General features: G+C 40.4%; 3 protein-coding genes across 4 annotated transcripts in view; 2 read left to right on the top strand and 1 right to left on the bottom strand.

Moving 5' to 3' along the window:
* LOC127607550 (uncharacterized) overlaps nucleotides 1–10,356 on the top strand; it is a 229,996-nt gene extending 219,640 nt beyond the window's left edge. The window contains exon 2 of the mRNA XM_052075979.1: nucleotides 3,960–10,356. Coding sequence (XP_051931939.1) covers nucleotides 4,754–5,686 — 933 coding nt within the window. The 5' untranslated portion in view covers nucleotides 3,960–4,753 and the 3' untranslated portion in view covers nucleotides 5,687–10,356. The remainder of the gene's footprint in view (nucleotides 1–3,959) is intronic.
* macrod1 (mono-ADP ribosylhydrolase 1) overlaps nucleotides 1–14,451 on the top strand; it is a 177,281-nt gene that overhangs the window by 70,323 nt on the left and 92,507 nt on the right. The window lies entirely within an intron of this gene.
* The window catches only part of flrt1b (fibronectin leucine rich transmembrane protein 1b), a 57,893-nt gene that overhangs the window by 25,672 nt on the left and 17,770 nt on the right, over nucleotides 1–14,451 (bottom strand). The gene's annotated exons all lie outside the window — the stretch shown is intronic.

The raw sequence follows: 14,451 nt of genomic DNA on the forward strand, positions 1-14,451 counted from the left end.
GCATGGTATGATACTTGCTATCTGCCTTGATGATACATATAGGTCTATGTTTTTGTGCAATCTAGTAGGGAAATTTGTAAATAATACATTTCTTAAACCTTTCCTCAAGAAATGTCATCGTCAAAACTGATGTTCAGTGGTACGTTGACTTGCGAGTGCCCCAATTTAGCAGTGTCTGAGGTTATGAACTATCACTTGGTCGCATTTAATCCTGCATCGCTGCCTTACGGTTGACTGAAATTAACATCAATGTGCCCTCGGGCTCGCATTGCGAACTTGATGTCGTCAGACCCATAAATCAGGTGAGCCATGACATAGGGCTGCACAATTATATTTTAATGCAAGAAATAGTTCATTTTTGGTACATCTCCAGCTCGCAGCGAACACTTAATGAGAAGCCCGATAGACTGGCTTGGAAAAATTTGCATTAGACATCACAGAACGGATTTCCCATCAAATAATGAATGTTCACACACAAATCCTGTCGGAACACATAACACTCTCGGAATCTGTGAAAAACTAGTTCTGTTCATTAACTTTATCCACTATCTTGTTCTTCTACTCTTTTTATCATCATGTAAGTGTATCTCCATTCGTGCAATGCCAAAAGATGCCAAAGCGCACACAAGTAGGAATGTATTTTTCCAACTAGTTTTTTTACTACTATTATTTTACTTGTTACTAATCCATTTTGGGATACTTAAATAATTGCGTTTACCAATTGTGATTTCAATATTAATGAAAATAAGCCTGATAATGAATGAATTTACCCCCGCCCCTAAAAACAAAAAAAAACAAAATAAAAAAATAAATAAAATTGACTTGTCCTACCGTGACTCGCAATACGAGCCCGACGTCAATGTCAGTCTACAGTACGGGGGATTAAATGCCTGCCCCCTGAGATGGATGAAAACGTGTGGATTAATCAGTTTAATTCTAATTCTGATTATTGCACCAATGAAACATGTACATTTCTACTGTACTACTTTTGGCCCACGTTGAGTTCTGCAGAACAGTACTACAACAAACAAAATGTTCCACTCCAGGTGTGACCTGCGTTTATGCACACAAAGACTCGGTTTGGGTAATGGACAGGGTATAAAAACATAAATGGTGTTTCTGCATTAAAATATAGTGTTTGCAGTACAGGTGGTTCATGCATCACTGCAGGTTTACGACGTGTTCAATTATTGAATAAAATTAAGAATATGTTGCATACACCCATGGGGAATTTTCATAAATACAGCTTGAGAAGCATATAAAAACTGTCAGTTTCATTTTAAACACAGCAGCTCATCATGAAAACAACAGCAAGGAACGAGTCTTAATGCCCAAGGAACAAATAAAACCATCTTTTCTCAAGGGTGAAGCAAATGTAATAATACGTCCTTCGATCCAGTTTGTTTATCGGTTAACCGCTGCACTCAGTTGTACCTTGTGAATTAAGCATCGAGTTTTCAAGAGCTCGGTTCAAAATTCAGTAATTGACTATTTCCTGCAACATGTCATACTAAGCAGGACCGATGAGCCTTTGCCAGCCTGTTCGAGCACAGGGTGAACACAGATGAAAACATTTTGCGCGGATTGACCGTTTCTTAAGGGTTTCCGCCACATCAGTGCACAACATTGTGATCCATAAAGACTCAAATGTGCCATCTTATGTCCTTTTTACATGAATCATCTCCACTTTATATTAGGGCTGAACAATTACCATTATTTGAATGCAAAGGCTTCAGTTTTGGGGGGGAAGCTCCATTCTGACAATTTTTTTAACGGCTGTTTTAATTTTTTTTTTTTTTTGATAATTAGTGCCTGGATGAGGTTCGTGCTTAAGAACTGCATTCCAATGTTTGTTTGCACATCATTGTTTCATGAAAGATCAAAAATGTAAGTTCTAAAGCAAGAAATGTGTTTATATTCGTGTTTTAACCTGATATCAGACTTATTTTTACACACTGGAAAGACCGCAAGTCAAAGTTTTTAGGAATTTAACAGCTCTAATTGAAGTACTGTACATAAACAACCTCCTTAAATCTTTGAATACCATAGAAACGGCAGTTGTCGTCAATTAAGTTTTTTGTTTTGTTTTTTTTCCCTTATGGGCATGCGGAGAAATGTCTTGGCCAACTCTGGTTGGTTGATTGAACTTCAAAAGAAAACAAACCCCCCACCCCCAAATTTGACTGCGACAAGCGGCTTGTTATTGAAATCGATCCAATCCCCAAAAAGTCATTGCTTGGCATGTTAATTCAGCAACAAAGAGTGTCACAAATGACAGAAAAGATCCCAGAGATGATTTAAATCTAGGAGTAGAAGCGGTGATGTAATGACATACACACCCAACTTCCGTGGATTCGCAGTTTCACCGATTTTTTTAAGTGCAGTTTTTTAACGCTTTTTTTTTTAACAGTGAATTGTGTTCTGCATCCTGATTGGCTAAGGCACTGACCAACGTGAGCAGTGTCCGCACCTCATCTCTGTGCAGCTCGCCAAATTTACCTTTGCAAATTTTTGGTTTTTGGTTTCATTGGTTTCACCATGCTGGTCTGTGAAGGAGGGGAAATTCAATTTCAGCCGATATCATAAAATGTATCCGTTTATTCATACGTGAATTCTATTCTCTGTTCCTTTTCAAAAAAATGAAAAGGTTACCTTCACCATAAGATCGGTGATTGGCTCATTTCACTGTCAATCAAAAAGAGATTCAGCCTCAGACAGATCATCCAATCATCATGCAGAAAAGCTGAGCGTCCGGGCCAGCCGATACACGCCCACTGTCCAGACTCCCAGAGACGCTGAGCGTCTGATGGGTGGGACAAAACCAGCATTTATCCAATGACTCGTCTCGTTTCAATGCATTGGGAGAACCTACACATTGTCAAATGTAACATTGTTACAAATGGGATATTTGTAAATACAAAGTACTTTATTTTGCCATCCAAACACATTTTCAATGTAACTGTTGGTATTTTATGGGACAAAAGGACTGTTCAAATGTTTAAGGTATCACCAAAAGATTCTGAGTATAAAATATATCTTTTTACAAAAATCTTGTTTTCTGTGTTCTGCATTCAAAACAGTAATTCCTCATTTTTTTGCGGTTAATTGGTGCCGGAACCCTCCCATGAAAAGTGGAAAACCATGAAGTAGGATTTGACCCCCCCCCCCCCCACCCTCCTTTTAGTTCACTCGAGAATCTTCTGCTGGAGGAACCGACTGACCGTGTAGCTGAGGTTTTTAAATTGGAGAAAAACATGGTGATGGGTAGCACTCTGACATTCATCTTGTCTTCTTTTTCATTGAAATAGGTTTCAGGTTTTTCTTTTGTTTTTGTTTTTTACAGACAATGGTCTTTTTTAGTGAAGAAAAAAAAACAACTCAGTTTCGGCTGTCTCTTCAGCCTTCGCCTGAGCTGTCAGTGTCGAGGCTTCCTTGTGATGTGTCTAAAACACAGCTGACTGGCTCCAGAAATGTTCAAAATAAGGCTATCCGGTGAAGGCTGTGAACCAACTGCCCGCCGCCGCAGTTATAGCGATATGTCTCCGTTGATGGTCCCATCTTCGATGGTCAGATGGAACGCATTGCTTCAGCAGCAGCAAGTGGTTGGAGCGCAGTTTATTTAATCCCCCCAAAATTATCGCTTAAACAAAAAAAGTTATCGCGAACACAACGCTAATTCGATACAGTATGCGAGACCAATCAACAGACTGGCGATGATGCTTAGCCAATCAGCTCACAGGATGAATCCACTCAACCTCTCATTGGTCGGTGTCGTGCCGAGAACCAATCATGCGCCTTGTTTGAATGGGCATGTACAAATCCTCTGAGTCACATCAGCTTTTTGTTTGGCATGCAGCGTAACTTTTTCTTTCGCGCATCAACATGAAACAACGCGTCTTTCCGCAATATGGGTGCCGATATGGCTGTATTTATTTATTCTTTAACCCTTTCAGGCACAGCGGCAACTACAGTGGACAATTTTACCATGTTATCAAGTTTCAGGGTGCATGAAAGAGTTAAATTAATTTTAGTGAGAAAAAAAAAACACGAAACACTGAAGCCGCAAATCTTGAAGCACGAAGTGGCGAGGGATCACTGTAGTTGGTTTGGGTTACTGCTGATTCCTAAAAAAAAAAAAAAAAAGAAATGGAATCATATTTTTATGTGTGATGAATGGAAGTTTAACTTTCATTTGGTAGAGTACACGTTTGCATTGTCATTAAACAATATTCCGTGAGCATTGAAATATGTCAGAATGCTCCAGTTCGACTTTCATTAGATCGTTTTTTTCTTTGTTGCTTATATTTGACGGAAAAAAAAAGAACATAGCAAGATACTGAGGGGGCAAAATACTTTGTTAAAAAAACACACTACTATGTACTTATTCATACTTCTAATCTATACTCACATGTCACTCCACTGTGTTCCTAAGTTATGCCCCATTTCTGTTTCACTTTATAGAAAACAGCCACCAAGCACATCTGAAGAAAATGGTCTTTTACAATGACTTTTTAGATATGGTCAGAAGCGGATCGTTTGTCCCCTCAGCAGCAATCAGCCCCGCAGGGAGCCGTGGGGCTGATGACGATAATGAGGGTGCACTCTTGGGCAACTGCATTGAGGGAGCCTGCTGCTCTTGCACTGTGCTCTGTGTCAGCGCATGATGTGGTGAGGTGTACACACATGGAAAGGACACATTTGTAAGGCTTTAAGATCACAGGCAGTTATTAGAAATCCAAGTAATGCCAGTTTGATGAGAGCATGGCTTTTATCGGCAACCTTATCACAGTCCTCCAGAGTTCGTCTATCCCACGGTAAGCTTCTCAGAATTTTTTCTTTTTATCTAGTCTTTTATCTTTGTTTGATTTACTACTGTGCTGGTGCAGTCTCAAGAAAATATAATACAGTTGAGTTCGCTCTCTCTCTCTCTCTCTCTCTCTCTCTCTCTCTCTCTCTCTCTCTCTCTCTCTTGATCTCTCTCTCTCTCTATCTATCTATCTATCTATCTATCTATCTATCTATCTATCTATCTATCTATCTATCTATCTATCTATCTATCTATCTATCTATCTATCTATCTATCTATCTCTCTCTCTCTCTCTCTCTCTCTATCTATCTATCTATCTATCTATCTATCTATCTATCTATCTATCTATCTATCTATCTATCTATCTATCTATCTATCTATCTATCTATCTATCTATCTATCTATCTATCTATCTATCTATCTATCTATCTATCTATCTATCTATCTATCTATCTATCTATCTATCTATCTTTAAAAAATCCTCATCTCACTCCTCGGGTGGTGTCCGTCCCTCATTCAGCTCGGGTCCTCTACCAGAGGCCAGGAAGCTTGAGGGTTCTGCGCAGTATCCTTGCTGTTCCCAGCACTGCACATTTCTGGACTGAGATGTCCGATGTCGTTCCCGGGATCTGTTGCAACCACTCATCTAGTTTGGGGGTCACTGCCCCGAGTGCTCCGACCACCACAGGCGCGACTGTCACCTTTACCTTCCAGGCTCTCTCCAGCTCCTCTCTGAGCCCTTGGTATTTCTTGAGTTTCTCGTGTTCCTTATTTCTGATGTTTCCATCACTTGGGAACGCGACATCCACTACAACGGCTTTCCTCTGCCCTTTATCTATGATCACGATATCTGGTTGGTTCGCCATTACCATCTTGTAGAGTCTGGATCTGGAAGTCCCACAGGATCTTCGCTCTGTCATTCTCCACCACTTTCAGAGGTGTTTCCCATTTTGACCTTGGGGTTTCCACTCCATACTCCGCACAGATGTTTCGGTAGACTATGCCAGCCACCTGGTTATGGCGTTCCATGTAGGCTTTCCCTGCCAACCAGGGATTTCACCAAGCTTACTGTTTTTGTCAATACTAAAAGTTGTGCTATCAATACAGTGCAGTGCATACACCCTTATTTTTGTGACGCCGATGAACGTAACACCGCATTACTGCACTGGCCTGTTGTATGATCTGGCCACTGTTCCCAAAGTACATTGTGTGGCACAATATATTTAATTTGTGAAGGTATAAGTATGTTAATGCTTCTCATGTCTCTGTTTTGTTATCAGTAGTTGAATGCGTGTCATATTGTTCTATCATATTGTGTCTCCTCTTGTTTTATATTGAGAGGGAAGAAATTTCATCTGTGCTGTATGTTACACTTACGTACAGTACATTTGACAATAAAGTTGTATTTAATTCAATTCAATATTAAAACACGAACATTTAGTTCTGTTAAATATTGAACAATTGAATCCTTGAGTGATCGATCGGCCTTTAAAGGCCTTGATCGCATTTATCGCTCACTCACTTTTTCACAAATATCGGCCGATAATGAGTGGCCACCAATCGATCGGCGCATTCCTCGTCCATTATACATATGTACGTTATCTCTTTCCTTCTCTCTGTCTCTCTCTGTCTCTCTCTTTTTCTGTGTGTGAATGTGTGTGTGTGTGTGTGTGTGTGTGCGCGCGCGCATGCATGATGCAGGCACTCAGTATGACAAATGAAACAAGCCATTTTGTAAATAGAATGAGATGTGAGGTCTTTGTGGCTTCCAGGTGGCAGGCTGAGGTGTGATGCTGAAATATGAAATGGAGCCGAGAAGCTTTGTTACTCTGCAGCCGCAACGCTTTATCTCTCTATTAGTTTCTGTCAGTTTGTGTTTCCTTATTGTCCGTGGAAGGGGGAAAAAACCTGAAAAAAAAAACCTAAAAAAAGAGTTTGGGTCAAAATATGCTGATTTTGAGCAGCTTAGAGGAAGTAAGGCAAATAACGCTCCTGAAAGTCATGAGTTGTCTTCTCTTGAGGATATCATTCTAGAGTGACAGGCCTCACTCTGCAGAAAAAAAATGAATATCAAAGTTTAGCAGAATCCCTGTCACACTTTGAGATATTTTTAACTGAATACATCAAGTAAAACACTTGAGCTGCTGCGTGCCCTCACGTTTGAGCGGCACCTTGTCCATCTTTGCTTTGAGCGTGATTGAGTTTGTTTGCCCTTTTCATTGTCTGCATTGATTTTGTGTCGGCGTTTAGTTTTGTTGCTGTGCTAGTTAGTGGAATGTGGAACTGTGTAGCGTTGACCTTTTCTAACCATTTTCTTAGCCACAATATTAGGGAGACCTGCTCGATCCAGCGAGGTCCAATACAAGAACAGAGCGATGTTCGGCAGGTAACAAGCTACTTCTTGGTTGGTGAAAGATGACATCAAACATTGCTTCAGCACAGAACGTGTTGTTTGTAGGACTGTCTAGTGATGCCTTTCATCCATTTTTTATGATGCAAGTTCAATCGAGTTGACAGTTTTGGTGAGCTGATATAAACAGATAAGCAACATTCAGACATATGGGTAATTTAATAATTAACCGACTATTGTTGCTCTTGATGGGAATCCTGTATGTTCAAATATGGTCAGTATCCTGTTTTATTTTTTCACAAATACTGGCCTGTCCCCACATCAGCTGTTATTTTTACACCAATATAAAGAATTGAAAAAAGCTTGGGTACAAATTTGTGAACTCTCTTGGAAACATGAACAGTTTGAGAAAGTGTTGCAGGAGCCGTACAGCATTATAGTGCCTCAAGATTAAAGGTCTGGATGTTTTTTGTTTTTTTTTAGCCAAGAACACGTCTAGTCAAGTCAAGTCAACAGTATTTATAGAACACTTTCAAACAGCCATCGCTGCATACAAAGTGCTGTACATGGAGCAATTTAACATGCACAACAGTAAACAGTAAGACAAATCGGTAATAAAGGCGGTAGAAACCACCAAACAGTAAAACCAAGAACAAATCTAAGTCATGCTGAGTCGAATGCCAAAGAATAGAAAGAAGTGAGTTTTGAGGAGGGTTTTGAAGCTGGGCAGCGAGGAGGCTTGCCGAATGTTCAGTGGGAGGTCATTCCAGAGAGAGGGACCAGCAACAGAAAAGGCTCGATCCCCTCTGAGCCTCAGTTTAGTTCTTGGTACTTCTAATAATGTCTGGTCCACAGACCTGAGGCGCCGGGCAGGTGTGTAGGGGCGGATGAGCTCAGATAGGTAAGGTGGCGCAAGATTATTCAGAGATTTGAAAACAAAGAGGAGGATCTTGAAAATAACTCTAAAATGAATGGGGAGCCAGTGAAGGGATGCCAGAGTAGGAGTTATGTGCCCCCTCTTACGAGTACCAGTCAAGAGGCGAGCAGCGGCATTCTGGACCAGCTGAAGGCGCTTAATGGAGGACTGGCTGACTCCAAAGTACAGGGCATTGCAGTAATCCAGCCGGGATGTGACAAAGGCATGAATTACTGTCTCAAAGTGTTCATGTGAGAGGAGAGGTTTTATTTTGGCCAGCTGTCTAAGGTGAAAGAAGCTTGATTTAACAACGGCACCAATTTGCCGATCGAGTTTGAAATCACTGTCCAGTATAAGGCCCAAGTTTGAGACCGTTGATTTCAGATAAGGAGATAGGGGGCCCAAGTCTACAGGATGGAATGTACAAGGGCCACTGGGACCAAACAATATCACCTCTGTCTTCTTTTCGTTGAACTTCAAGAAATTTTGTGCCATCCAGGTTTTGATTTCCTCCAGACAGGATAGGAGTGGAAAATAAGTTACGTTAATAGTGTGCTGCTTTGGTGGAGAAGGAAGGGTGTCAGCTACAAAAGTACAGGACTACGCTTAGTCAGCCCTTCATTTAATTTATTTGTCATCAATTCCTTTGTTTTTGTTGTGTACTGTATACCAGGTTGTTTCAATACTTTTGGAGGGAACCGTACATGATCCAGCACTGCTCCCCTCCTGTGTAGTGGCTCAAAAAGTGAAAAGTGTGACTTTATACAAACCTCACCCCAAATCTTTCTTGAACTAACTCCCCACACTGTTTCCCCCCAAAATTGTTGTTTTTTTTTCTTTTTTTGAGATTGGCTTAATCCTCCGAGCCACCCACCCAATTAGACTTGGCAGAGCTACTGAAAACTAGAAGTTGGAACTCCTGAGGTCTGACCTCAAAGCATTGCAGTCGAAAGTAAACAAAAATCATCGCGAACGACAAGCATATCCTTCACCATTCAAGCAAAGATAAAAAGTAATCTGTTCTGATTAAAACTAGAAGATATATTCACATCGACAAAAGACGTTTTGTAAATGTCATCTTTTTAACCAAATCATTGAATCCAGAAATGATGGCAGTTTCTATGTAGACCAGTTTATCCTTATGTTATTGTGTGACATCATATTTTTTCATGTCAAATTCGAGTGGATATGAAAAAAAAACCCTGCACCCCCGTTTGAACGCTAGGGGTTTTTGATTTATATCCCGTGTGTGTTTTATTTTGGGACTTTAAATCATTCCTCAGTCAAGTCTTAAGAGGGGGTGCACACTTGTGCAACGACATCTCAGTTGTTTATTTTTACCTCCAATCTCGAAATTATTAGGGGTTTTTTTTTCTATTTGAGTTGTAAAGGTTGAAGTTTACATCAATGGTGGCACTGATGAATCTTTGAACTGATTTATCATGATCTCATTTTTTTAGACCACAAAAACTGCCATTTGAACACGGATGTGGAGACTTTTTATATCCGCTGTATGTGCCCAGGTTTATGAGATTTTAGGTGGTGTGCCTTTGGTTGGACATTTCTGACTTTTGTTTTTTTATTTTTATTTTTTTTAATGCAACAATAATGTTCAAGGATTTGTTTTCATGGACAAATTCAGAAAGTGTTCATTTGATCTTTGACTGCGGTTGTTTATGTGGTGTTCAAATGCACTGCATCAAAGCTGTTTCAAATATTCTGATCATCTGATGTGATGATCACTCAAAAACAACAATACCATTCACGAGGATGCATCGTGAATGTCTGCATCACGGCACACTACAACCACAATTCTAAAGATATTCTTGGAATCAAACCTAATTTGTTTGACGTTTATGGTTTGGATTCTTGCTCAAATGTATTCTAAGCAACGAAATTTGGAATCTGGCTAACATCAGTAGCAAAAAGTGAATCAAACGACTGAAGAGTATTCCCACGTGCGAGTCGCCAAATCGAAAAGCGCTTTTAAAAAGGCAACTTCCAACTGAATTAAATGCATCTTGCATTTTTATTTTAACGTCGGCTTTTGCTTGAGGCAAGCACTCAACTGCTGCAACACGTGAGTTGTATGAAGGAAGCATTTTTTTCTCTCCACCATCCACTTAGTCATAGGTGTCAAACTCAGGTCCTGGAGGGCCCCTGCCCTGCATGTTTTCCAAGTCTCCCTGTTGAAACACACCTGATTCAAATGAACAGGTTCAATGTCAGGCTTGCGCAGAGCTTGCTGATCATCTGATCATTTGAATCAGGTGTGTTGCAACAGGGAGACTTGGAAAACATGCAGGGCAGCGGCCCTCCAGGATCTGAGTTTGACACCTATGACTTAGGTGAACTTCCCACTGACGCAACCGCAGTCTGGCAAAATCTCTTGCATCTGGCCTTGCTATTGTTGATCACTATCCTTCATTAGCTGCCGTATGAAAGCCGAATGACAGGTCATTTGTGTTTCACAAGTGTGATGCAATGCTGCTAATTATCAGATGACTTGCAATGATTGGTCAGATGGCACAAAATTAATGCGCGCTCCTTGTTTAGAATTGGTTGTTGATTCGTGACTCACCTGATATCCCATTTGGCAAACTATCATTACCTGTGCGTGTGTGTGTGAGTGTGTGTGTGCGTGTGTGTGTGTGTGTGTGTGTGTGTGTGTGTGTGTGTGTGTGCGTGTGTGTGTGTGTGTGTGTGTGTGTGTGTGTGTGTGTGCGCGTGTGTGCGCGTGTGTGCGTGCTTTGATTTTTCCAGTCGTCACATCCGTTTTACTCTGCTTATCGCTGAAATCAGGCAAGGGCAGCCTAAAGATATTTATCAGTTTATGGCGCCGGCACCGTTTTGGATAAGGGAGAATCATTTCGATTTTAATGGGTTGGAATGCATTTACATTTGGGTTTCGCTTCTTTTCCCGCGCCTCCTATAGCGGTACCTGCTTAATCGGATGGTAAATGGGCTGCATTTGTGTCGCTCTGACCAGCTGACGCCATGGAGGTATTCAAACAGGAACGAGTAAACGCTCCACCATGTGCCCACACAGGCACAGTGCAAACAAACAATCATGAAACAGAAAAGACCCTCTGCTACTATTGTTGTGTGTGAAGCCTACTCAATAATTAAAACCTTTTTTTGTGGTGCAATGCATCTCTTTATGACTCTTATCTGGCAGGTACTGTGAGGTATTTCCTCTCCATAATTTCTCTCTCGACAGCCTCGGAAAAAAATGTGATAGAACCTTATTTATAAAGGCCTATTTGTTTCAATGCAATACTGCCTCCTGCAGTACTTTACCCCAGGCATAAACACATTTCATTTTCGACATCCCCTGCATAACTGTTGGTCTTCTATGGGTTATTCCACCCCCGCCCCCCCACCCCTTCCCTACAAAGGAAAAGCCAAGGAACAACTTGACTTTTCAATTTGGATTCTGAATCAGTTTTTTTCATGGGCTCAATCCCTTGCAGGGCCAAACGGTCACCATCTTAAAAACGTGTTCATTGTATAAGCACTTTACCATTCTTTTCTGTCAAACTGTTAATATTAGAATGTTCAAGGTGGCAAAATAAATAAAAATTAAAAAATAAGGATATTACAATTGACTGTAATATAAGTAAAATGATCTGTGAAAAAAAATCACCACTTTTTTGACCGCATGTTGTGACTTTTAATTTGAATAAATCACAGACAGAAGGTGTAACTAATTAGCTGTCGGTAATTATTTTTTCCTGCACTCGTGTGTGCACACAAACTGTGCTTTTTTTTGTTTTGTTTTAATGGTGGCTGTCATTGGTAAAACAGATCTTTTTGTAATGTAACACACAAACAGATGATGTTGTGGGCTACCGAAGCGTACTAAAATGCAAAATTTGGTGTTGTAAAGGTTCATGTTATGAATTTATAAATGTCACATGTTATGTTTTAACATGAGATTTTTCACGCGTGAAATGTATCATGTTTAAACGTGATGAGTTTCATGTTATCATGTGTCACGTTACAATATTATAAGTTTGCCTTCCCTATTGGGCAAAACAAAACAAAGCAATTCCTTCCGGTTCAGTCCTTTTTGACGGGGGAATCTTCGTATGTTATTTACAACATAATTAATCTGCTCCTCTATTGTGCTGTACAAAAAAATGAGGCCAAGATTTAAAAAGATGACACGTACCTACATAGGCTCCGCCACTGCCCTGAAGTGGAAACAATTGTTTTCTTTTGTTTTTGCAGCATGTCGAAGTCAAATTTATCTTGGGTAGACTGTGAAATTAATCGCGTTATAATATGAACCTTATCACATCTAATCACGTTAATTTGAGATGACAAACAAACGCGATGTGTATCACGTTCTGAAATGACACTGAACCTTTTCTTTTGGTATGGCAGTGATTCACTTTTGTCATGGCCGGTGAGCACTCGGGCCACGACAAAACCTCTCCATCAGTAGATGTCCAAATTCTGTCTGCAACAGAACACAAATCTTAATATGCAAGTGACGTCTCGTCGTCGTAACTGCTGCTCATTTATTCCTTCACGTCATCATCCTCCTTCAATTTCTGTCAGTGTTTTTTTGTCAAGGCAAACGATTTGAATTACTTTCGCTCCAGTGGAAAGAACTCCAGACAATTGTCCATTTGAGGATTGAGGTTAAAGGCACCAAAATCTCATGGGATTGAATACAAAATTTAGGGACATTTGTTTGGGAGTTTTTATGTGTGTAATGCAGTTTTTTGTTTTAATCTTTTATAGATTGGTAACCCGAGGAGATTCTGCCTGGTTCTTTGAGAATACGCTTGAAATAAAGTAGATCTTGTACAGATTAGGATGAAGAATCCAAGATTTAGTGCTCTGCTTTCACAAAAGACAACACAACTAATCCGGGCAGACATTATGGCGACATGAGGAACACATTATCGTGATGCTTCGGGTTAGGAGATAACCCCCAAAAAATCTCTGACAGCAGGAGTCTGTCTCTACATTTCTTTACAATTTGTCAGAGAAAAGGCACCCACTGGGATTATTCTCGATGAAATGTCCATGTGAAAGCTTCAACACAATACGCTTAATGGACTGCGCTCGCAGAGTGGTGCGCCACTGCTCTGAGTGCTTAACAGTACTGTACATTCAGACGTATTCGGACACTGATTGCGGAATCTGTAAAAGGTTCAGACTCTCACACACTGATCAGACATTTGGGCTTGGGTTTCACTTTAGGCTCAAGGACACTAAAAACCTGCTGCATAAGAACCATCAACCTCCCAACTACACTTTGGGCAATTCATTAATGGTGTTCATGCAAAAAGCAAATAACTTCAGCAGCGAAAACGCTTTTTATGCTATCAACAACTTTGCTGTACAATTTCCATTTTCAGAGCGATGAATCACATGTCATTTCGACGGCTGTAAAGATGAGTTCTAAATTCCCAAAAGCTGATTGTGACTCGCCACAGTTTTGTCAGACAGCAAGGCACGGACATGATCGCAAAGTCACTCTTTTTACTAACATTATTTCGATGACTTAATCTTGGCCCTGCGAAGAACGAGTGATTCCCTCCACTTGATCCAAGGTGACCTGGGCTAGGCTTCAGTTACCCATGTAAATCAGAATCATTATTTGTATAAAATAAACACATAAATAAACACATTGGACGGGGACCATTAAAAAAAGAAATTGCACATTGAAGTTTGAAAAATCGCACGGCACACCAACAAACAAAATTGTCACAAAAAGAGCATATATTTGTCAGTTTCTTACTTTTTACCATCTAACAGAAGGTCATTTATTTGTTCTTGCTGTCACTGTAAATTGCTGACATAGATAACCCGACAAAGATACGTTATTTGTTGTTAATAAATCGTTTTCATACCAATTACGTGAATTATGATTCGTTCCCGCGGCACACTAATGTGCCACGGCACACTGGTTGGGAAACATTGGTGTAGGGTATATTTTGGTTTCTTATAAAATTATTGGGGCTTCCATTACTCTCAAATGTTCTCTATTTGAGTCAAGGCTTGGTCCTTGACTCAAATAGAGGTATTTTGTCCCACCCTGATTGAACATCCACAAAATCTCATGTCATTCCATTATGACGCGGAGAGGATTTTTGTGCGCTACGCTAATTTGTGATGGATGAAAAGCAGGCTGTTCTGCTGACAAATGCGTCGTGGCTCCTGCTTTTGTCCGGGCATGTGTAAATAAACATGTGCCGGTGCTGTACGTCAGCAACAGACACATTGTTACGTTGCTCCATACAAGCGAGAAACAACTGTCTGCTCAGCGGAATGACGCTAATTCCTCCAATTTGTGAAATCTGTCATTTAAATAGCGACGTGCTGCTGTGGTAGCACACCTTTCTTTTGAAGGCAGAGGAA

The sequence above is a fragment of the Hippocampus zosterae genome, chromosome 1 (assembly GCF_025434085.1).
Source record: "Hippocampus zosterae strain Florida chromosome 1, ASM2543408v3, whole genome shotgun sequence".
Lineage (NCBI taxonomy): Eukaryota > Metazoa > Chordata > Actinopteri > Syngnathiformes > Syngnathidae > Hippocampus > Hippocampus zosterae.